At 36.0% G+C, this 26,048-nt stretch overlaps 1 protein-coding gene and 1 pseudogene across 1 annotated transcript; one reads left to right on the top strand and one right to left on the bottom strand.

The window, feature by feature from the left end:
* Positions 1–2,507: 2,507 nt before the first annotated feature.
* On the bottom strand, positions 2,508–6,820 carry LOC116265946 (disease resistance protein RGA2-like; annotated as a pseudogene).
* A 14,776-nt stretch (positions 6,821–21,596) lies between these two features.
* On the top strand, positions 21,597–25,621 carry LOC116248038 (amino-acid permease BAT1 homolog). The gene is made up of 7 exons (XM_031620645.2): positions 21,597–21,825; positions 21,976–22,158; positions 23,051–23,170; positions 23,290–23,481; positions 24,207–24,512; positions 24,624–24,806; positions 25,017–25,621. The coding sequence occupies exons 1-7, from the start codon at positions 21,727–21,729 to the stop codon at positions 25,506–25,508; spliced, it is 1,575 nt and encodes a 524-aa protein (XP_031476505.1). The 5' UTR covers positions 21,597–21,726; the 3' UTR covers positions 25,509–25,621.
* Positions 25,622–26,048: the final 427 nt, after the last annotated feature.

The following is a 26,048-nucleotide window of genomic DNA, read 5'->3' as shown; positions in this document are numbered from 1 at the left end:
CATTTCCAATGAAGATAACATTGTTAAGACTATCTATATTTTTTTTAAATATTTTCTTAAGGAGAACTAAAGATGTCCGCCTTTTGTTCCTGTCCTTTACATGATATATATATATATATATATATATATATATATATAGAGAGAGAGAGAGAGAGAGAGAGAGATGGGTAAAGACCAAACACTTAGGGCAGGGATAAATACCAGACCCTTTAATCTTTTGCTAAAAAATTATTTTAAATAAAATATAAACAACCTAATATATTTATAAAAACTATTTTGATATAAAACATACTCTGAATCAAGTTGTTTTTATGAAAAATGTATATTTTTCTATTATCAAATTGTTGATGCTATGAGAGCCATTCATTTTGTCTAATTATAAAAACACTATTAAAACCCAAAAAACTATCAACTTAATATATATTTTGCATTAACCTATCCATAAGGCCATATTGGTAAGGTTAGATTTCAAAAAAAAAAAAAGAACATATTTAATAGGTCTGGTTTTTGTCTCCAACGTGTTGGTTTGGTTTCTACCAATTACTACACACACACACACACACAATTTGTGGATATCTCCATCCAGGTTTGAACAGAGAAACCTTTGGATCTCTCACAATACACTATCTGATGCTAGCATCAAGCATTGTGTTCAATCACACTGAGGAAGAGAAATAGAGAGACGAATTGAAATCAGCTGATGGTTAGATGTTGCCGATGACAATTTTAAAAATCGTCGTTAAAAGCGTTTATATATATATATATATATATATAATGGTCTTCTGATAATTTGGTCTAGCCATCTAGCCAGTTTTCATAAATTTAATTATGCTGATGCAAAATGCCCAAAATTGCATGTTCAAAAATTAATTTAAAATTTGACGCGTAAATCAAATTCTAGATTAATGCTCTTAAGTTTCTTGGTTTTCATAAAATCAAATGTTCATATTGGTTTGACTTTTTTTATTCTAATATTTGGGACATTAGCATCTTCAATGTATCTATCTAGCTTGCTTTTAGAAACACAATTTAACCACCTATATGGTCATGAGATGGCAATCAATCTCATTTTGAGACTGATTTTTCCAGTACATCTCTTTTTTGTAACTCTCTCCAGTGGCTTTGCCACATATAGGCTGGTGTGAGCAGTTGCCCACACCAGTTTCTTAATTTTCTTTCATTTTTATATGAAAATTGTTTAATATTTACTTTGTTATACATGTAAGTGCTCCTCCAGGTATGAAAACCTTCGAATTAATTTCCTTCCAGAAAATTTTTCTCGCTCTGCTACTGATTCTCTTACCTACTTTTTCTCTCTCATTTTTCCTTTTCATAAACTATTCTTTATATCCTTAGGCAATAAAATGGATTTGCCCGTTATATCTTTTTCACACTCCAACTTATGGAATTTGGTCCCATTTTTCTACAAACTAGTGCTCATCCCAACTCAAATTCCTTCCTCTACCACTGTCATCATCAATTCTTCAACTTAGATAAAACTATTGTACTTCTAATATTTCTTAGTACATGTCAGTGATCTTACATGCTTCGTTGCATTGGTTGTCCTCATAGTTTCAGCCCTCTATGTAGTGCAGGGGATCCCCATTCTTACAGCTACAGACAGATAGTGAATTCACTAAAATCCTTCCCCGAAGTAGATTCACTAGTCATGGAGGAATCCTCCCCCGAGTCTTCTCTTTCTTACTAATTGGCTGAAGGAGATTGAAAAGATCAATAGCAACGAAAAAGAGTCATTGAAACAGATTTTTTCATTGAATGCATGAAATAATATTTCACGATCTCATCGTCCATATACTTTGTGCCCCACTGTGGTGCAGTGAAAGTGCCACAGAAAACTCCTTAAAATGAATAGTGGCCATTACTAGCGGCAGAGCCAGCACGTCTGATATGGGTGCTCCAAACAATTTTTAAGTTATCATAATGTCATTTTCATTTTTCTAAGAAATTTTTAATGGGCTGCTGTGAGTGGTGGCCACCAGCCCCCATGCTGTTGCATCCTTTAGCCAAAAATGTTTCTTGCATCATTGGTTTCTAATTCTCCCTTCATTACTTCCATTATGTTTTTGCTTAATAAAGGATTCAACAAGTGAGATTGATATCAATAAAGGAACAAAAACAAAGTTGCAACTAATTAGTTGGTAATTGTTATTAGAATTAACTTGAATGGTCCCATTGGCATTATAATCAAGACTTGTTTTTTTATGTTTCATATGCCTAATCAGCAGTTCAAGGTTTCTTAAATTAAAAGATGTTAAAATTTTAACATTTAAGTGGGTGTTTGGTAACAGAATGCATTAGTGTTCCACCAATCTATCCACAACCCTCTAAAGGGTTGTTTGGCAGCAGATACACTTGGTGAGCGTCACATGAATCTGTCCTAAGGATTGGGGCAAGTTTATTGGACACTAGAACGAACCCTTAGGAAACCTACCGAGGACAGATATTTGGCAACCTAGGTTGCATCCGAACACAAAATGGGTCAGATCTTAGCATCAAGTGTTGGATTCCAAATTGAATTCAGTTTTAGTTGAGAGTTTGATAAAAAACAAGGGATCTAAGAATGGTAATTCGAGTTCATAGGAGACTTGCTTTCCTTGACAATTTAATCGCTACCATGTCCTAACTTTATCTGCTTCTTACTTTCGTAAAGAGGCAGACATAATTTCAAATGCTATTTACATCTCCTCTTAATTACATGAGAATTTAAGATGATGAAAACAGTTGAAAAAAGAAAAAGATATAGTTTAAGTTGAAGATGGAACGAAAAATGAGGGAGACAAATAGATTTGAAACATACTTCTAGCTCTATCTTTTGTGTGCTCAGCCTCCTTCTAGTGCTGGACAATCCTTGATGATCAATGTCCTTCTCAACCGATGCTTCAGGTCCACCGGCAGCGAACTGAGCTTGGGGCAATCTTCAATTGTTAATAGTTCAAGCTTACGGAGAGTGGTGATCTCTTGTGGCAGAGATGTTAGCTCCGGTAACTTCTTTAGTCTTATGCTCCTCAAGTGGACGATGTGTTGCAGCCAGCTAGGCAATGACCCGAATTTGGGACAATCATTGATCTCCAACAGTTGAAGTTTTGGGGGAATGATGATCTCTTGCGATAGAGATGTCAGCTCCGGTAACCTCTCCAGTATAAGGTGCTTCAAGTGGAGGATTTGTTGCAGGCAGCTAGGCAATGACTCTAGCTTGGGACAATCTCTGATCTCCAGTTGCTCAAGTTTTGGGGGAATGGAGAATTTTGTTTCCTCTTGGTGTGGGGCTTCATGATCTTGCTTTTGTGATTTAATGAGGAGCCCATCGAGGGCAGTGAGCTCAGGACAAAAACTTATTTCTAAGGTCTCTAGTTGCTTCAAGTTCTGCCATTTGCCAGGCAAGCTTCTCCCCTCGGTAATAATATATAATCTCAGCACCTTAAGACTGGAGAGATGCCAGAACCATTCCGGCAACGGATTTTGTGACGGCACACCATATAGGTGTAGAACTAGGAGACGTTGAAGATATGCAGAGAGAGATGGGCTTGATTGGGTGATTTCTGGGGACCAAGAGAGTGCCAAAGAAGTGAGTTTGATTAACGGAAGCAAGCAATCGAGTGAAAATGCCAATTGTTGACAGTCAACCACTATAAGAATTTCAAGCCCTACAGGTGGCTCGTTTTCATCCCACAGTGCATTTAACTCCTTACAGACATTTAATTGCAGGTATTTCAGAGCAGGAGCACAGGGTAAACTCCTCAACATGGGACATCTGTCTATTACTACAGCTTGTAGGCATGGCATTGGATCCTTTTCCATTCTTAACATCCAACCTTGCCAATTTTCACAATTAAACGCTCCCAAAGTCTCTAATTCTTTCAATATAGGGACCTGCTTTATTCTATGGCAGTCTTGCATTTTCAGTTTCTTCAAAATGGGCATGCTAGGGAGTTCACACAATTCTTTACAACCACATATAACCAGATCTGTTAGGGCAGGCATTTCTAGCTCAACATCCCCTTGTGTCTCCTGAAGAGTACATAAAACTTCACACTTAATCACGTCTAGTTGCTTGAGTGCAGGAAAATGAGGCAATCTCCTCAGCTTTGGGCAGTTGGTTACTTGTAATTTGGTCAGTGATGCCATTGCCTCTCCCTCCATCCCAGGCTGCCTTCCCAATTGACAAGCTTTTCCAGTTTCAGTGTCTCAAGTTTTGACAAAATGGGCAGTTGATTCAGCCCGTCGCACTGATCTATTAAAAGTTCCAATAAGGAAGGAAATGAAGGCAATCCTCTTAAATGATGGCATTTGAAGAGATGCAAACTTGTGAGAATAGAGGAATTAGGTAGCATTTCTATGCAAGCGCAGCTCTGAAGCTTCAGAGATTTTAGGTGCCTTTGGTTGTCATATAAACACCAAGTAATTGGAAGCAACCTCCCACAATATAGTGTCACAGTCAAATGTTTAAGATTAGGTGGAAGTAGCAATTCTTCAAATAGAGATTTGTGAGCTTCTGCCACATTTTTTATTTCTTCTTGTGTGCTTAGTTGATCAACCATGGCCTTCCCATATGCAAGCTCCAATTCTTCAATGTAGTGCTTTTCCTGTAGCTCAGCATTTGTTGCATTATTCTTTTCCTTCACCCTCTCCAAGTACTCTATAGCAAGTTTCCCACGGAGTTTGTTCAGATTTTTCAATTCTCTTATATTGGAACCGGAAACATCTGTGCCATTCCCATCACATATAAGGAATCTAGTCAATTCACGCAAACAGGAAAGCTTGCCTAATCCTTTAGGCACAAACACTAATTCAGAAGTATCCTCCAAGTCAAGTTGCCTCAAGTTGCATAGTTCCCCAATTTCCTTAGGCAAACTTTTTATCTTGCTACCACATAAGCGCAAAGTCTGCAGATTGTAGAGCCTTCCAATTGAAGGAGGTAACTCCTCTATCTTCGAGTACCTTAGTCCAAGATGCTTTAGAAGGATTAGGTCCCCTATGGAGTCTGGTAATTTGGAAAATGTTGAATAAGAGAAATCTAGCACCCTCAGCCTCTTTAAATTATTGAAATCCCTATCTAGTGGGCTTCCTGATAAACCTCCGCAACACAACAATGTCCGCAAGCTCTTAGTTGATCGCAGAACAATTTCGTCAAGTGAAATTAAGCAATCTCTTGCGGCCAAATGGCGTGTATGTTCGTTGATAGAACTACTGCACCTGCAATATTCCCTTCCAGCAACGTACGTCGCTAGATCATGAAGAACGTCATGCATGAACAACCTGAGTTCTTCTTCAGGCTCCTTTAGTTGAAGCAAGCAACGTCCCAACAAATCATCAATTTGTTGGCCTGCAATAACTTCCATGTCTGTTCCACCACTATCCTCAACAAACCCATGTGCCATTGCATTTGCAACAAAGGACCCCTTCGACATGGTATCACCTTTCTCCAGCAAGCTAAAGTAGGCAAAGTAAGACTTTAGACTAGATGGTAGATCATCATAGCTTAATATAATCCCTGGAAGAAGAGACGTACTTTGGGAGGATGAAGAAGGCAATTTCCAATCCCAAATTTTACTGTCACTAATAACTTTCCAATCCTCTCTTTTTCTTTCCTTCGAATGCATGACACTCCCAACAGTTTGAACTACAAGTGGCAGCCCTCCACATTTATTAACAATGACATGGGCAATATCTTTCAAGTTTAGCCTCTCCAAGACCTCGTCTGTCTCCCCATCCCTCAATGCTTTCTGTAGAAACAAATCCCAGCTTTCCTTGAACGTAAACGTTTCTAGTTCATGCATATAAACCGCCCTCATGTCATGAGAAATACGAGCGGTCCTCGTAGTAATCAAGATCTTGCTTCCGCAGGCACCGCCACTGAGAAGAGGCTTCAATTGTTCCCACCAATCTAAATCCCACACGTCATCTAAAACCAACAGAAACTTCTGCCTTGAAAGCACGGGATGGAGCAATTCACACACAGTGTTCAGCTCGGAGATGTTAATGGCCTCTTTTCTAACTGCTTCTAGTATCTTTTTGCTCACATCTTCAGCTCTAGGTCTCTGCGAAATAAAAACCCACCACATGGATTCCCCAAATTTTTTCTTAACCCGCTCATCATTGAAAACCATCTTGGCTAGGGTCGTCTTCCCAACCCCACCAATCCCCACAGTTGAAAGGATTGAGACACTACCGCATGTCTCATCATCGACCATTAGCTTCCCGACGAGAGCCTCCTTATCAGACTCCCTGCCCACTCCCACGACATCTTTTTCAATCAAGAGGTAGTTGGTCTTTCGATTGGTGTTAACTTCTTTGATTTTCCTTGCAAATCCATCAAAATTATAGCGTTGCCTCTCTTTTGCTATTTGAGAAAGCCTCTCATTTATGGCTTTGATTTCCTTTCCTAGTTTGTACCGGAGCTTGACATGCTTATTAAGGAAAAGAGGAGCATTGATAAGGAGGCCACTTACCTTTTTCTTGCTAGCAGCCTTCCGATACTCACTCCTGGCAATTCTGGCTCGGTATTCATCGATAACATCTTCTGCATCATACCCCACCTCCTTTAGCTTTTGCAGCCAGTCCTTCACTCCATCGACCATGAAATACGGCAGCCCGTCTGCGGCCTTGATGGTGTCCCGAATTGCTTGCAGTTCACTCTTGAGGTTGCCCAGTTCTGCCTTGGCATTGAGGAGAAGTCCAACCTCCTCCGAAATGAGATGCTCCAACTTGTTCAAAACCGAAGAAAGCAGCGCATCAGCCATTCTTTGCCCCTCCGATGAGGACGAAGAACGGGCGGAACGGAGAATCTGTCTATAGACAGATGGAGGCCGACCAGGAGGGCCTTGGAAAACATTTCGCCTAGTGGGCCTACATTTTTAAAATACATCAATTAGGTGCTTAACTAGTAATTCAAAAAAATACGTTTTCTTTAAGCAGAAAAATAAACAAGGGACTTACTAATATGCACTTTCAAATGAAATTATTTCTTTTAAAAAAAAATAATGTACGGCCGTTGTGGGCTTGAAAAATAAAACAATTTTTATCGTGTTATGTATTTTTAAGATGCTTGTTGATAGAAAATAAAAAATAATTCAATATGGGCCGACGCATTAGTGAGGAGCATTATTTGACCGACAGCCGTAAGCTATGTCAACTGAGTGTATGGGGTGCAGGTGTGAGTGTTGTAGCGGTATATTTTAAAAAATTTAAGTGGAACGATGAGGTGAAGGTATTTTATTATTATTATTTTTTAATTTATTATATATATAAAAATAAATATGTATATTATAGTTGTTTACTTGAATAATTATATTGTATAGAAAAATATATGAACAATATATATTATATAAGTAATTTAGTAATATGACATTTTAATTGGGCTTGAGTGTGAGTCGGAGCCGCATAAAATAAAAAAGTTCGAGTGACTTCTGTATGGTTTTTTTTATCATGTATTTTTAAAATGCTTGTTGATAAAATCATAAAAATATGAGCTAACCGTGTTATTAAGGAGCATTATCTGACCAATAGCCATATGGTTTTTTTGGGAGCAGGGCCTCTTCGCCGGTGGTACTCGTCTCGTCTCAGTCAGGCTTAAAAACCCAATGGAGGTCGGACTGGCTCAGGTTGGTTGGACGGGAGCTCGATCCAAATAATGTTTTAAATAAATTTTTATTTAATAATATATATTTTATTATTAAAAATATATTTTATATTAAAAATAATTTTAATTTTTAAAAAAATAAATTTTTATTATAACCGAGTTGGCCAGCCCAAACCTAAGCCCGGGTTTCAAGCATCATCTCTGAGACTGGTTTAGTAGGTAGAAGATTTTCAATTGTTCACATTCTTTGAGTAGGCAGAAAATTTTCAATTGTTCACACCTTCATAATAGCCTGTTGGTCTAGGATTGGATCACTTTTTTACAATTTTCATGTTGGCCCTCGTAAAATTTTTGAAAAGTATTGTTTGGTACTTATAAACATTTTAAAAATATTACTCTGCCTCTTCTCCTTTCTGCCTCTTCTCCTTTCGATCAAAAATTTCTAGCTTTAACCCCAACTTACAATCAATGTTGTCTGAATTGGCCCGCAACGGCCGATTTAAGTCTGTCATGATGCGTCACGTATTAACTAAGTTTTAATCCACCAAAAATTTAATACATTTTAAGAAATTGCTATTTTTATTTAATTTTTATGCATTTTTTCATGTAGTTTTGTTAAATGAATTTGTTAATAGTTTTGACGAATTCCCAACTGATTCATTCACGTACTAACTTGAATAACACTGCTTATCATCATCAAGATTCAACAATCTAAACAGTTTTTAGATTTCATGCATAAAGTTGAAATTCTCTCCTAATCTGTCAAAGAGTTCACAGATCTTAAGACATGGAGGTGAAGCTCACATCCCTACAATTGAAATAAGAGAAAAAGAAAGAAGAAAAAATCCTGATTTATATAGTATAATTGCACAAAAACAATTAGAAATTGGATCATCGTTGCTAACAGCCAGATCGAGTTTTTTTTTTCATTTATTTAACTGCTTCAATTTTTTTCCGGATGAAGGATGAAGTAGTGATCCATTCCAATGGATTAGATTTGGTAATATGTGACTCTAAGAGGATCTTTGGTGATAAGAACCGCTTGTTACTAATCCAATAATCTGTTTAAAAAATGTTAGAGTGGTTTACGAACTTGTCTCAAATTCAAGGAACAATAACAAATCGTTACTACCGCCAAACAACCCCTAAGGGGCCATTTAGCGAATGGAACATGTTTTTATTGTTTTATGAATCTTTCTTAAAGATTTGGACATATTTATAAATGCCTAGTTCTACTGTTTTATAAATCTGCTCCAATTTTTACGATAGATGAATAGAATACTTATAAAGTGTTTCAATTGTCAAACAACTCTTAATAAAACGGAAGTAAGTTATGTATGCCCCATAGTGCAAGAAATTTTTGTGTGCCAACATAGTAATAACAAAAAATGCTCCTGGTTAATAGAAAAAAGAACTTTTGTAGGGACAAAAAAAACTCGAAAAAAGGTAAGGTTTTGGGATTTGTTAAAGTTTAGAACCAATGATTGTGTCAATCTGTATCTATAGATCGTTATGGCTAATATACTCCTTTGGGCGGCAAAGAAGCATTTTCTTTTTGTTTATGTCTCATTCACGTTGTTATCTCATATCCATATTGTTCTCTCATACCCATTATCTCATAGTCTTATCATCACCTCATGTCTTTGTCATTATTTCATATATATGTCGTTATATCATGTTTGTATTGTATTTCATACGCTTATCATTACCTTATTCAACCTCTGTCATTATCTCAATGCAATGGGTATGAGATAACAACAAGGTATAAGATAATGAACATATGCAATGTTATGCAATTCAAATATGCATATTAATAGTAAGGTTCACCCCTCAACGTATGCTCATTGTGTACACATAGTAGCATACAAAATTTGTTCTCCACTAGAACCCCAAAATATCACACATATTTGGATTGTGACAAGTGTATACCTTTTTTCCATCTAGCAAATTTTGAGTCGAAGAAAAAAGTTGCGTTTCACCACGACCCTTTAGCACTTAAGCATTGCATGAACTTCTTAACACGCTCTAAAATACTTTCAAAAATTATTATATCGCCAACCTATGCAAGTACTACTATAAATGTGCCACTATGTAAAAGAGTGAATAAAGAATAATCGCATTAGACTATTGGAAACCACACTTTATAATAGCAGCAAAAAGTTTTGCAAACTAGTTTTTTGGAGCTTGCCAAAGCCCATAAGTTTCGCCACCAAAGCAAAAGTCTCATAAAAGTATAGGACTTCTACCTATGGAAACCTATGAAAAACTTTTGGTTACTAGAAACTCCTTGAAACTTTCTATTTCACCATTTTCCTTTGATTGAGCATGAATGGGTCCTGGCATCACCTCAATTTTTAAAGAAAAATTACATGTAAATTTTAGAAAATTTCATTTGTCCTGTATAAAAGTTTTGAAAAATGATATTTTTATTCCTCTCAAAATTTAAAAACTTTAATTTGGCCTCACTAAGGAAAAATTTCTAGCTTTGCCAGTGATATACCAACAAAATGTGAAACTAATGCTCATGCATTGTTTTCTTCAAGACCTTCTATATCTGACTGCATTTCTAGCTGCCAATTTTTATTATCTTTGGTTTGTTCATAAGTTCTCAACTCTAAATACTGTGACATATTCAGCAACCAAGTCTTGTAAGTAGAAGAAAAGTTAGAAAATGATAGTACTTATGACAACGGATGCTTAGTTGAACATCTTAATTTTCTACAATGTTTCTGTAGTTCAAGTTCCTTGAACGACACTTCCGCAATAATAGTCACCCAACAAAAATCTCATGTGTCAGTATAACCAGTTTATCCAATGTCATTCTCTAGTAGAGTTGTACTTTCACCCTCTAGATGCACTGGGACCTCATAATCATCTTAAAAGTGTAGATTTCATGAACATGACATTGGAACAACAACTTTTGGATTTGGATGAGCATGCAGTTCAATGCTCTTCACTATTTTTTTTATTTCTTCAAGGGCAACAGTTCCTGCCTAAACTTATGTGGCTCCTTGACTCCTCTAGTCACCATAGCAGGTTTTCTGGCAGCCTTGGCACGCAAGTGCTTTTGCTGGAGTCTTTCGTGAGAGCAAATTATGTACGCCGCTAACGAGTGTATGTTGAATGCAGACCCTATTATTAATATATATATTTACTTTCATATCCAAACATTGCATATGCATGTGTGTATGAGATAACAAATAGTTATGAAATAACAAATAAGTATACGCTAAGTATGAGATAACGTTTATGAGATAACAAAATATGAGATAATAAAAAAACGGACGAATGTATGAGATAATGTTAAACATAAGCATGAAATAATGTTTATGAGTTAATAAAATATTCATGAGATAATGAGATAACAAACTGATGTATGAAATAACATTAAACATAAGTATGAGACAATGTTGATGAGATAATAAAATATTTATGAGACGTTTTTAGAGGAATCTATTGGTCATAACAATATGCATATACGGACTATACGAACTAACAAATTTGACCTTTATGAAATCTCAAAATCTTCTTTTTGTGATTTTTTTTATTCCTTTTTGTATTAATCAGACACTTTTTTGTTATTATTAAAATAGCATATGAAATTTCATGTATGTGGACCGCCCATATAACAGGGTTCAATGTTTTCTCCGGTGGATTTATGACAGTTTGCTTCGTACGAGCCGTCATGAAAGTTAAGAGAGATCGATCGGCAACGCCAATCGAAGCAAAGAAATAAAAAGAAGGACGACAGGGATATCAAGCAAAGAACTTATGAAAGAGAGAGTGTTCTTCTTAGTGTTTGAACCGGTGGTGTTGGTTCTATATTTGTCTTTTATCTTTCTAAAACTTTATGTCCACTATTTTGATGTGACCTTATATATATATCTATTTGCAAGCTTGGAGGATCTTGATTGAGTCTTGATAGTTGAAATACATGCTTAAATATTAAATATTAAGTTGTGGACAGGTCGGGTTAAGAGGAGCGATGTGTCGGGCTAAATTAAAAAAAAAAATTGATTTTTTCAATATAAAAAAAATCCTGCGCTCGCCCGAGCCATGGCCCAGGCGGGCCCCTCTCTCCACCCCTGGACCTTGGGATTGCATCAAAAGCGACCTTAGGACATTATTTTATTTTTTTGTAATATTTTTATGGACGTTATCATATTGTATGTGCTGAAACTTGTTCATTATGCATTGCTTCATAGACTTAGCTCATCATCACTTTGCCTTATCACATTTAGGAAAGGGAGCCACTTGGGCCATGGCCTCATTCAGCGAATTGAAAAAAAAAATTACATTGAAAAAAATAAAAAATTTTAGTTGCGTTATGTATTGTTTGGATTCGAGTTCAGTTTGGTCCCACTCAGATCTAGAGGAGTTGGACTGTTTGGGCCACCCCTAAAAAAAATCCTCGCTCCACCCTTGCTTAACAGCATTGTCTATAGTGATTGATGGCTATGGTCAAAATTGTATTGGTCAATGTATTTAGGATCATACCCGTCCATTTTTATTAATTACTTTTTGACAACATTGGTTCAAAGATTTTTTACCACCTTAAAATTTTTCATTGTTCTAGTTTCTCTATTGTGGAAAATAAGATCAAAATTTCCAAAACTGGCTTGCAATTTATAGGGTAACCAAAAAATTCTAGGGTGGTATTCCACGGTTGTGACTGGAAAGGTATTTTGTCATTTTAAAGCAATCCTTTTTTTCGCTTATGAGTAAGACCGAATCCCTTCAATTTTTAAAAATAGTTGTATTTTACTCCTCTTAACTCTTCCTCAGCCGGGTTTAGGCAGAATATCCTTGACCTTTAGGAGGTCAAATTTAATTTGATTGATGTTCGCAATTCAAGTTAATGTGCTTCGATACGAAGTAGCATCACGCTCTGTAGGATTTTTTTTTTTTAATTCTTCTTTTTAACATTGTTTGTTATGGTGAAATTGAAAATCAGCAGTTTAAATACTTTTAGCTTCAAAGTTGAAATTCTCTCCTAGACAGCTGAAGGTGGACCTCATATTCCCACAATTGGAATTTTGAAAAAAAAAAAAGGTTCTGAATCTTATATTATAATTGCACAAAAATATTCACACATTGGGAAGAAAACCTTATTGTTTGAGTGCAGACTAAAGCCCTTCTCTCACCTTTCTTTCATATCTTAAGGATTAGAGCTGCTTTCAGTGTCTCGGGGTAGGGCTTCTGCTATGTTTCAACGATAGTCACAAATAATGTCTCAGAGTTTTAAATGGTGAGGTTTTTCTTGGGTTTAATACGGTGATCTTGAAAAAAACAAAAATAATATAAGAAAAATACGGTAGATTTTTACAATTTTTTTTTAAAAAAAAAAAATAAAACAAGTGAGAAACTAATAACACAAACATCAAAAGATAAATAAATTTGCAGCAAATAAAAAAATACAAAACTGTTTGACATTAAAAAAATTGAAAGAAATTTAAAAGTTTAAAACAGCATGTTACCTTCCTCCTCTTCCCAACTTTTCCTTTTGCAATATGAAAAAATGATGTCATGAGAGTTTAAAATAGAAAGTGGTCGCCTACCAGCCCTTGTCCCGATCATTGCTCCAATTGATTTGATCAAGTATTAAGGGTATGCATGCATCTCTTAATTTTCAAAATAATGGAAGACTTAAAATCCAATGTTTGATGGGCAAGGTTAAAGTTTGAACCGTTGGAATATTAACCCTTTTTTGAAATTCTATATTAACTGTGGGTCATCGATGCAAATTATTTTTACTTTTAAATATTGTATCCCTGTAACTTGATAGGCCTTTCAATATAAGTAACTACATAAAATATTTTACCATATGCATGTTTACTTTTAAATATTTAATTGTGGGAGCTTCAAAAAAACATAGAGTGGGGTCCAATGTTAAAAGGTCATGCATATGTATGTAGCTAATAAAAAATGTTGGTTGTAAAAACAAATAATAGAAAAAAAAGAACAAAAGAGAGAGAGATGAGAGAAAAAAACGGAGGGACAAGAACCGTCCATTTAATCTCCATAATAGTATTATAATCTTAAATTTCATATTCTTCAATGCCTTTTAAGAAAAGAGAAAAAAAAAACCATATATAAACAAAAGAGTGTCATTATTTCATTTTCCATCTATTCTTTCTATTTTTTTAGGGGATTGGAAGCTTTGTTTCCTTTTCACTTCTTCCATTTTTTTTTCTGTACATCTAAACATCCTCTGATTAACCAAACACAGAATTATCTGTCTTTTCCATTTATTTTTTTTTTCCTTCCTTCCAACCAAACAGGTCATAAGTGTGTGATACCTTGGTGAAAAAAATATATATAATTACTAAACAATTTTTTTATCAAATAAACTAGTTATCTGCCTTTTTTTACTTTTTGACAAATATAAAAAATTAGAACTAACTCAACAATACACCAATTTTTGAATTCGGATGCTCTGTTTGTTTCGATCCCCAAAATTCAGCTTCAGTGTTGAATGTGGAGAGAGAGAGCGATCAATGAAGTCGGTGATAATTCGGCCATTGGAAAACCAGCCGGCGGGTTCGATGGGTAAGTGGATATATTTCAAAATTAATTTTAAAAATAAATAAGAAAATGTATAAAAAATAGTTTCAACAAAAATCTTAAAAATAACATTTAGAATAAATAGAAATTGACAGATGGCACTCTTGAATAACCTAACCGTCTGGTTTAATTATAACTTCTTTTTTTAAAAAAATAAAAAATTCTGAACATATATAGAAAATTCTTGGTTTAATGGAAAGCACAGTTAAATTTTATTATAAAAACATCAGAAATTATGCAGCATTTAATGCAGAACACATCTAATTAAGCTCAATGTAATTTAACGAGTCGGAAGGACCCGAAATTATCGGGCTGGGCTCGGACTCCATAATATTTTTTAATATATATTTTATTATTTTTATATATAATTATAATATTTTATTACAATTAGTTATATTTATATATTATTTATATTAAATATATATATTTTGTAATTTAATCGGGTCGGTCTCGAGCTAGGATCAAGTTTTGAGTGTCTGGTTAGTCCAAGCCTGACTTCTTATCAGGCTGGGCCGGGCCAGGCCGATGCCCAGCTGAAGAGCCATAAGACCTCAAGCTGATCCATATAAATTCTGTTTTTGAGAAGGAAAAGAAGAAAAACACAATTACCACCCACTTAATATCAAAATGGAATAGAGAGATGTATATAACCATCAAACCATTTCCAGCTACTCTGAAAATTTTAAGAATACTTTTTTACAATATCGAAACACTGGGCTTGTTTTTGTACTTCAACAATATGACTAGTGTGTTTTTGAAATTTTTCCAAAAACATGGAACGTCTTTTGTAAGTATATGAATAAGCACAATGCTTCAAAAACATGGAACGTCTTTTGTTCGCTTTAGCCGATCAAAATTAGGAGAAAAAAAAAAACTCGATTGCTTGTTTTTATAGGCTGCTTTTGTTGGTCACCAATGTAAAATCTGAGGTTATATGAGATCCACGTACTTTAATTTAAAACCATAGGTTTCATGCTAGAACTTAATGCACATGTGGTTTCCTCGCGGTAGTAAGTATTTGGATACACTTGTGTATGTTTTCATCCGGTGTAAAATTTCATTCTGTTTATGAGAGTTAGTATTTATGTTCATGTTTTTATTTGTATCATTTGTTCACTTAAATGTTGTATTTAATTTGATTTTTTTATAATTTTCTGTATTTATACATGCATAAATCATGTCGTAGACTCACATTTTCTAAAGTTGTCAGGTATCCATAATTTTTGTATTCATATTTCAACTGAGTGTGACTTAGATCAGAGCCCTCCCCCCCTCAATATCTCTCCAGGCAGTAAGAGCTTAGTAACTGAAATTGATAATGTCTGGATGTAACTGAAATTGATAATGTCTGGATGAGGCATGTTATAACTCAAGTGAAGGTCCCACAAGGTATGGATAAGTTGTTTCCGGACGGATGCCCGATACTTGGTTCGACAAAACCGATTCGAGCCGGTTTGATAATGTATCAGGCTAGCCCAGATCAGCTTGATGGGGCCCAATTTGGCCCGATTTGTTTTTTTAACCTGGGTGGGTCTGGGCAGGGCCGGGCCGGCCCAATGCCGAGGTCTGAGCATGATTTATGAGAAAATCATGACAAAGAGGCTTGTTGATATGTGGAGGAAAGTAGGATAGTGTAGTGGAGTAATTCCAAGAGAGCCAAGTGGTGCTTTTTCTTGGCACATGAAAATAAAATTCTCACTCAAAATCGCCAAGTGGTCTAAACATGATTTGTTCCTAGAAACATGCTATGGTGTAGATGATACGGAATTTAACTTTCTCAAGTGGGGGAAAACTGTGCATTCCACCAGCCTAATTTTCCCATCCATTCCAACAATATAGAATGGATCAGGCGCCTCAAGTCTATTATCGAAGGTAGAAGGAACTGACATGAGAAATGGAGTTTTTTAGCTGACCACAGTCATCGGTTCCCTGGCACGGGACTGCTCAGACTCTTTTGACAGATACAGATACTACACAAGTTGATCCTTTTATATGCTCAATTATGTGTTTTGGCATAGGCCGTTTGAAGCCCTTTCTTGGCTTTGTTTGGTTTTTTCATTACTTGTGAGGGGCTGTCACAACTCTCGTTTTTTTTTTTGCTTACCACTTAAAAATTAATGCATGGCGTCCTTGTCACCCTGGTTTTATACATCTTTTTTATCATGTACATATGATTCCTTCTGGTGGGGAGCCTCCCTCCCACCATCCTTCATTGGAGAGAGCTCACTATCAAGAGAATCCAATAATCATTTTCTATGCAAAAAACTGCGGGAGAATACATTTAGAAAGAAGATTAAATGTGAGTGGAGAGTTCATATTTGATGTCTCTGTGTTTTACTTAAAGGTTAGAGTCATGTTTTAAAACACACACACATATATATATATATATATATGTATATACACACACACTGTCAACCAAAAGCAGAGCTACGATTTTTTTCAAGTATGGGCCAAATGAAGACTGGGTTTTGGGGGTTGGATTTGGATAGGGCCAAACTAAACAACCATTCAAAAAATACATGAAGGCAAAAAAAAAAAAATCAATTTTTACATTATATTTTTTTTTTCATTTGATTGGGGTGGAGCCATGGCCTAGGTGGCCTCCCCCTCCTTCCACCCCTGGAGTCAACCCTTTTGGCTCCTATTCACATGGCAAGTGTGAATATATTGGGAAGTTTTTTATTTTTTGGGGGTTGGATTTGGGTAGGGCCAAATTGAACAACCATTCAAAAAATACATGAAGGCAAAAAAAAAAAAAAATCAATTTTTACATTATATTTTTTTTTCATTTGATTGGGGTGGAGTCATGGCGTAGGTGGCCCCCCCCCCCCCCCCCCCCCCTCCTTCCGCCCCTGCGGTCAACTCTTTTGGCTCCTATTCACATGGCAAGTGTGAATATATTGGACAGGAGTGGCTGATTATCTTAATAATCCTGTTTTTTATTTTCATTTGGTGAAATGGAAGAAAGAGTGTGCAAGTGCAACCCCAACATTTGTCCTTTGACATAGACCTGGGCATTGGGCCGGCCCGGCCCTATAAGAGTCGGGCCCGGGTCAGTCCGAAGCTCGAAACTTAATAATAACAAATTAATCAAGCTGAATCAAGCCCCATCGGACCGACCCAGGCCGGTTTTTTCAAGCACAGGCATAGTCTCCATCGGGCAAGTCCGTCAAAATTAGTTTGACATCACCTTCAACCTTACCTCATGGTCAAGTAACACATATCGCCCACAAGAATTAAACTTGAGACTTGTTTTATATGCATTCAGGGGCAAAGACAAAGGAGGTTGTTCAGGATAAAAAAAAAAATCAAAGTTTTACTTATAAATTTTAAAAATTTTAATTTAATTTATATAAAAAATATGTTTTGACTCGTGTCAAAATTTTGAAATTCAACCAGCTACGCCACAAGCCCGTTGATAAAAAAAATAAAAATAAATAAAAAAAAACAAATAAACAAATGCATGAAGAACGATGGTCAAATAGCTAAAAAATTTAAAATTGTCGCTAAAAGTTTTCAGACATGGAACCGTTTAATGGTGTAGCCATGTGAATGGTGTTGCTTATGGTGAGGCACCACATGTATATGTTCCAGTGGAAACACGTTGGCCGGAAAACTTCCGACGGACGTCTGTCTCCGAAGAGGCGATGGCACGACGACAGTGCTGACTAGAAGCAGACGGTGGGCTTGTTGACCACACAGGATATTCGCGAATAAATGAAATTGGTTTAATTTAGTCAAACTTGTAAAATAAAAAAAAATTGAGTCCAACAGATAGTTGAGTTCAGATTGTACGCATGGTGTCAAACTCAACTCAGTTCAATATTTTTTTAATTAAATTTGATAACGATGTGTCCTGATTATATGTGAGTATCGATTTCATGATAATTGGATTTGAACTTAATATAAAAAAATTAATTCTCTGTGAACCTGATTAAATTGAATGCGAGATAGGGAACTTCAAAAGAGACGATTTCTCGATTCTGTAATGTCCTCCAAACGCGGGCCGACCGCTACAATCGGCGGCTGCACGTGTATTACTCCGCCGGTGCACGCCGGCGATCGGCGCCCCCAGATCCAACTCTTCAATGCTTTTTCTGACGACAAAAAGGAGACACTCAGTTAAATTAAAATTTTTATATATGATATATAAATTTTTTTTAAATTTATTTATTTGGGCCTTCTTGGGTTCCCCAATTTAGGACCTTAAATTTATAATTTTTAACATCAAATTCATTCTATTGAGATTTGATATCTCTAAACATACTTTAGTCTTGACTTTCAAATTTGAGGCTATCAAATGCAATCTAAAAAGTTTTGGGTTTCAACTTTATGTAATAAATATTGTTTTTAAGTTTTTATCGGCAAAGTTTTTCATCAGTATCTTTAATAAAAAGTTATTTTTCAAAAAAAAGTTGTCTTAGTTTTAGAAAAAAATTAAAAAAATTAGGTAAAAATAAAATAATTAAAAATATAAAAAAAAATCTTGTTAAAATGATCTGATAAAACAATACAATGAAACAAAAGAAAGCAAAAAATAAAAAAATAAATGAAAAATCGTGATAAATTAGTGATGAATTCATTTTTTTAATGCTTTTCAAAAATATCGCTCATATTTTTCTTCTTTTTTTCGTTTTTTAATTAATATGGTGACATTTTCAAAAGTATCTAGATATCTCTGGCTTTACTTTAAAAGTCATTCTTACTACATTTTATGAAAGAAAGACAGCATTCTCATTTCCATTTTCTTCATCATAAATTGCATTTTAGCTAAAGGATAATAAAAATAGTATTTTAGTTACACAATTGCTAGTTGCCCAGAGGCCCATATCACAAAAGTAAACAAGTGACTCCTTAAATGGAAATTCCCTAAAATTGAACTTATTAAATGATCTTGGAAATTAAAGTCCAATAAATGAGTACGTAGGCTCCCGGCCTTACTATTAATAAAAATAAATAAATGATCTTAAATTCATTAGTTAATTCAATTCAGAGATTTTTGCTTATATCTAAGTTTGGTTGCTTGTAAAAGTTCAGGCACAGATTTGTAGCTTGTGTATTTGAATTCAAAGTTATTTTCCCGGACAGGGTTTATGACAAAATAATTGTAAAAATTTTAATTGATTTGATAATTTTAATTGACCAAATAATTGTAAAAATTTTAATTGATTTGATAAAAGGTATGCAAAAATTGTCTTGTAAAGCATTTACCAGTAATTGTCTTATAAAACATTTTCAATTTAAAATTATAACGTGGGTTAGAAAATTGAATGGAATTAAACTAAATTTAGTTCTTAAACTTTTCTTATTAATCTTTTGATTTTCTTTGTCAATTCGTTTCACTTGAAAAAAAACCACTTGCTCTCCAGGTTTCATATTAGAATGGTTTTCTCCTTTGAAGAATCTTTTAGATTAGTCACCATCGCATATTTTGGACGACTGAAAAGACCGACCGTTCGGTTGAAAGCCGAACTCATTGCGCTTTAACCGGCATAACCAAAGTTGACATCATAAAAATTTTAAATAGAAACTTAACGCTATGAGTCCACCATGGGGTTGGCCCTACCCAAGGGCCGAGCCAGAATTTTCTTTAAAAAAGGGTGGACAGTCCAACTTTTAGATGGTCAAATTGAATTCAATTCTAAAAAATACATTACGCATTTAAAAAATTATATTTTTTTTAATGTAAATTTTTTTTTTTTCCATTTGTGAGGGTAGGGCCATAGCTTAGGCGGGCCTCCCTTCCCTCCGCCCCTAGCCCTACCAGACCATTAAAACTCGAGCTCTAGTTAGGCCTGATTAAATTAAAAAATATATATAATTAATCATAATAAAAATATTATATACATACATATAAATTAATAAAAAATATTAAAAAAATCGAGTCCACCCAAACTTGTCGGGCCCACAGGAGTCGGCCGGATAATTTATCGAACCCATCGAAATATTGGCCCGATAATTCAGTGCTTTTTTTTTTTTTTTTTTTTACGTCCGAGTTGAGCCGAGTACCGATGCCCAACTCTCATCAACCTTATCTGCCATGCCCAATTAAATGTATTTATAAAATTGAAACCCATGGCCATGTGTTTGACTTAAAATTTTGACGTTTTTCCGCCAAGAGAAAACTTCGCAACACGTGCCCACGAATTTCGTGTGAGAATTTAACTCACTTCTGTCGTTTCAATTTTGCCCTTTTGGATTTGGACCCGGCCTATGCACCCTTTTAAACAAGCACGTTAAAAGAAAACAACGTCGCTACGGACTACCCGATCCAATAACAACAGAGCGGATTGGAAAGCTCCTATATAATCCAAATCTGAACCATAGATCTGGTACTTACCATTTATTTAGTTGTTTTTTATTTGGATCAAGGGTCAACTCTATTTTAAACCCATTTTTTTAAGGTTGGGTGTGGGTACGCGACAGCTATTCGACATCAGGCCTGACTCGAGCACGAAAATCAAGCCGACTCCGTAAGTTTTCGAGCTATTCCGAGTAGGCCCAATTAAACCCAATTCAAACCGATAAGACTTTTTTAATACATATTTTATTAATTTTATATATAATATATTTTATTATAATTTAATATATATATTATTTTATATTAAAAAAATATTTTTAATTTAATCAAACCGAATTCAAATTCAAGTTTTAGATGTCGACCCAGGATGACCAAGCGTACATTTTTCTCTTTAATTCATTATTCAATAAAATCTTAAAATGATCATTTATTGATAGTGAATGCAGACATGATAAGACAAAAAAAAAATTATATCATGAAACTTAGATACCCAAAAAAAAGGAAAGAGCAGTCAATGCTTAAAATCCATAAACTACATATGCCACCAAAAGTTTTCAAAAAGAAAAATCACAAGGAAAAAATGTTGTTCTACTATTTGAAATTCCAAACGAGAAATCAAAAAATTTACATGATCAAACTCGGATAGTCTAAAAGGTTTCCAGAAATATTAACAAAATATTAAAAAAAAAACTGGGTTTCTTAATTATTGTGTAAATGCTAAAGAATCTGCGTATCAGAAATAAAAATTTAGAACTTAGATCATGAAATTATTCGGATACTGCTAAGAGGTTTGGTACACAATATGAACCCGGTTCATTTATAGTCAAGCTGCGTTGGACCTAATTTTTATGGAGCAGATCTTGAATTTGATACTCGAGATCCAAATCCCTTAACGGATCGGATACCACACTCCTCGACTCCTAACTCCTTTGCCCAGTCCACTTATGATGTCATAAGAAAGCGACGGCAAGGGTATTTTGGACAACCTCGGTCAACTTAACGGAATTTTGGATCTTCCTTCAAAGCTGGCTCTTTCCTTTTCCAACCACCCATCACAGCTAAGGAGAGAGAGAGTTTCCCTTTCTGTGGGATCCCACACGTCCTCCTCAGAAAAAGTTCAAAGAATTCGTCTGCGTTGGGTTCTCACAGTAGGCAGCATCCTTCCTCCTTCCTTCCACACTCTTTATTAGACACTCCCACACTTCTCTTTGCTCGATCATTCCTCCCCTCATTGCTTCTCTCTCTCCTTTCACCATCCATCATGGCCTGGGACACTCCATCCGACGCCACCGACGGGATGGATTCCGGAGAGAAGCGTCTCAATGAGCTGGGATACAAGCAGGAGCTCAGACGAGAGATGGTGTGTTGTTTTGCCGCCTGCCATCTTCTGTTCTTTGTGTTTTTTGGAAGTTTGAGGCCTTTTTCTGATTCTCTGTGACAGATACTGACTTGGGCCTTCTTGGGTTTGTAGTCTAACTCGATCATTTTTGTGTTTTTTGGTGAATTTCAGACCCTTTTCAAGACGCTTGCCATCTCTTTCTCGACCATGACTCTGTTCACTGGTATCACGCCGCTTTACGGATCGAGTTTGTTGTACGCTGGGCCCGCTAGCCTTGTCTGGGGATGGGTTGTGGTGACCTTCTTCACGTGGTTCGTGGGGGTCGCCATGTCGGAGATCTGCTCCTCGTTCCCGGTTTGTGCTCCTCTACTTTGATGTTTGTTTCTCGACTTTGTATTTGAGGCTTTCTTATTAATCCATGGCATGCATGAAGTTTGAAGTTTCTGCTTAGTTGATGTTGGGGGTCGACGCTTACTCAGTTTAAGATAAACGGGATTTGATCTTGACCTTTTTCTGTTCCTTATTCCGTTTGCACCTTTCCGCTCCTCTTCATGTAGTTAAGTGTCGTTGTTCCTACTTCCCTTGTCGTTTTTGTTCAAATCCCGAGGGATATGTTCTGTCTCCCTTTCTCAGTGTTCTGCTGAATTTTGTAACAATAGCTGAAGAAGGATTACCGTCAACAAGTAACAGTTATCCATCATCACTCCGTGTCCTGAATGAATGAACGGTGGACGTTGTATGCGTAATAAAGTAATCTATGGTTGCCACCTTCTCCATGAAAATCAGGATTGCAAAACTTTTCTCTTAATTGTTGATACATCTATTGCAGCTATTCAGATTCTGAAACTTCACTTTCACAACGAGTCTTCATTTGTCCTTCACTTTCGAAGAATTCACACATTCACAAGAATGTGGGTTGATGACGGAGCTATTTGATCAAGAAGTTTCCAGGTGTTCATAATCATCCTTATCCCGTATCGGGGATGTCACGATGTCCTTGTCTAATGTTGGAAATGTTTTACAAGTTCTGGTTCTTTCTCGACACGTTTTTACTTCCCATGCCTATTTGAACATTCGAATTCCTTTTGGTCAAATTTTGCATTTACTCATTTTCTAGTCATGAAACTCATCTAAAAGCAAACTAGACGCCTTATCCATTTGTTGGCGATTTAGTGGCTCTGGTTTCTTGTTTCTTTTATTTTGGTATTTGATAAGTTATAGCTATGTTTGTTCTGTTTGTGTGCAGACAACAGGCTCACTGTACTTTTGGGCTGCACATTTAGCTGGCCCAAAATGGGGTCCATTTGCTTCATGGTGTTGTGCTTGGTTAGAGACTATTGGCCTCATTGCTGGGATTGGCACTCAAGTAACTCTCATTACTTCTTTATAAGAAATTATCCGCAAGCTTTTGTCATTTAAGATCCCCTTCACTGCATTCTTACCTTTTCTTTGTTAACCTTATTCATTACTTTGTCTATTTGACAGGCTTACGCAGGTTCACAGACACTACAAAGCATCATTTTACTTAGCACTGGTACAAATAAAGGTGGTGGATATTTAGCTCCGCGTGGCGTGTTCCTGTGCATGTACATGGCACTTACCGTTATATGGGCAGTACTCAACACATTTGCCTTGGATGTCATTGCATTTATTGACATTATCTCCATCTGGTGGCAGGTGCCATTTCGATTCTGAAGTTCTTCTATTCATTGATTGGAGATTTTTTATTGGAGTTCCTGATCAATCCTAATGTTCTGTTTCTAATAAATGCTGAAATTGATTGGGTTTTTCATGCATCTATTGCTGATAAAAGATGCATCTCCTCTTGTTAAAATTTCTGTTTTGTCATCTTAGAATATGATTTCAAATTTTCATTATCCCTACTACTTTGACCAACAAAAGAGAAACTGCTTAGATAATTTAGTGAAGGAATAAATTTCCACTTAGGATGCAAATAATATCATTTCTTTTGTTTCCACAATCATCTTCAAATGAGTGTACTGTCAATTGTTAACTTCCTTTGTTTCTTCACAATAGTATTTGTCCTTCAGGTTCTCAATGAATGAGAGAATTGGATTTTTGGAAAATTGTTTTTGAAGTTTCTTATTATTAATTTATTATTAAACATAGCATAGATGTTGGATTCCCTTTTCTTTTAAATATTTGGCAGAACATTAGGTATCATATTCCCAAGTTGCCTATGTGCATAGACATGCATCACTTATAAAACAGCTATCTTGTTCCTAGACAGTGGTACTGTCATACAGAAGCTAGCCTATTATTTGAAACCAATAATATTTAACAGCTGACATAACAATGCAAGGTTCTGACTGATTCTTATTAGCTCTGATCGCATTATTATATGGTTGAATATTTTCTCATTAGCCACAAAAATAGTGCAGGTTATTGGTGGTCTGGTAATAGTCATAATGCTTCCTCTAGTTGCATTGACGACTCAGTCTGCATCCTACGTTTTCACACATTTTGAGACTGCTCCAGAATCAACTGGAATAAGAAGCAAAGCCTATGCCGCTATACTATCAGTTCTGGTTAGTCAGTATTCCCTTTATGGTTATGATGCTGCAGCACATCTCACAGAGGAAACAAGGGGCGCAGACAAAAATGGGCCAATTGCAATACTCTCAAGCATTGGCATCATATCTGTCTTTGGATGGGCTTACATCTTAGCTCTTACTTTTAGCATTCAAGTAAGTCTAGAGAAATTGGATGATAATGTTTTTGTCTTTATCGTACCTCAAAAACAATGTGGTGCCTTTTAGCGCTCATAACCGACTGACATTTGATACAATTTAATGCAGAATCCAAGTTACCTGTATGATAAAGGTAATGAGACAGCCGGCACTTTTGTGCCTGCGCAGATACTTTATGATGCATTTTATGGGAGGTACCATAGTTCAACTGGCGCCATAATTCTTCTTTTCATCATCTGGGGATCATTCTTCTTTGGTGGCCTTTCAATTACCACAAGTGCCGCTAGAGTGGTATGTAAGATCACCATCTGCTTCATCTATGATATAAAGTATATCCACAGTGGCTTGCCATTGCTCATAGCTGGCTATCTGTGTATTCTGACATTTCAATTTTCAAATTGAATATTCATGCTTCATACAAGCATATCTCCCATTGTCAATTTGTTAGAACAAGAATTTCTATCTGCACTTTTCAACTCTTCTGAACTTTAATTTTTCCAGGTGTATGCTCTCTCAAGGGATGGTGGCATCCCTTTTTCAACCATTTGGCGCCGCGTTCATCCTAAATATAAGGTACCATCAAATGCAGTATGGCTATGTGCATTCATCTGCATTCTGCTAGGGCTCCCGATTCTGAAAGTGAATGTAGTTTTCACTGCAATTACTTCAATATGTACAATTGGATGGGTTGGTGGCTATGCTGTTCCAATCTTTGCAAGAATGATCATGGCAGAAAACAATTTCAAGCCTGGTCCATTTTACTTGGGCAGAGCAAGTAGGCCTGTATGTTTGGTAGCTTTTCTGTGGATATGTTACACTTGCTGTGTCTTCCTGCTGCCCACCTTTTACCCCATTGAATGGGCAAATTTCAACTATGCTCCGATTGCCCTGGGCGTGGCTTTGGCACTGATCATGCTGTGGTGGGCCTTGGATGCAAGAAAATGGTTCAAGGGTCCTGTGAGGAACATTGATGCTCAAAATGAAAAGGTTTGAGAAGCATTGCACTCTGCAAAGTTGTAAAAAATCTCTTTGTCTGAAGGAATTGCTCCATTGTATCAGGAAAACAAATAGCACAAATGCATATTAAAATTCTTCTATTGGTTGAATCATCTGAATCCTGTCCTATTTTTGTGATCCTTATGGAATTAATATGTTATCCTCAAATTCTTCAAATTTCAGTATCGAGGTTGCAGATTGAATTATTATGTCTCATCCTTAAAATTTTCAAATTTCAATATATGATGGCAGATAAAAGGTCGGCTTTGTGGCATTATGACCCTCAGCAAGTCAAACTTCCAAGTTCTGCATACTCCATTTCTAGGATTGAATATGGTCATAAACTGAAAAGTAAGAAATACATTGTTGGGCCCCATGGTTTGTTCAATTCAATCACTTGTTACCCTACAGTTTAACTCCTAAAGTTCAGCACACGACCAAGAGAGTTCCATCACCTTGAGCCTGACTGATTTACCACAGGAATGCTTCATTTGGCAAAATCCAGAAATCTCAACATGGGAAGTGTTCTCCTATGAA

Source organism: Nymphaea colorata, chromosome 1, assembly GCF_008831285.2.
Source record: "Nymphaea colorata isolate Beijing-Zhang1983 chromosome 1, ASM883128v2, whole genome shotgun sequence".
NCBI lineage: Eukaryota > Viridiplantae > Streptophyta > Magnoliopsida > Nymphaeales > Nymphaeaceae > Nymphaea > Nymphaea colorata.
The sequence above is the reverse complement of the archived record's forward strand: the minus strand, read 5'-3'. Positions and strand labels throughout refer to the sequence as shown.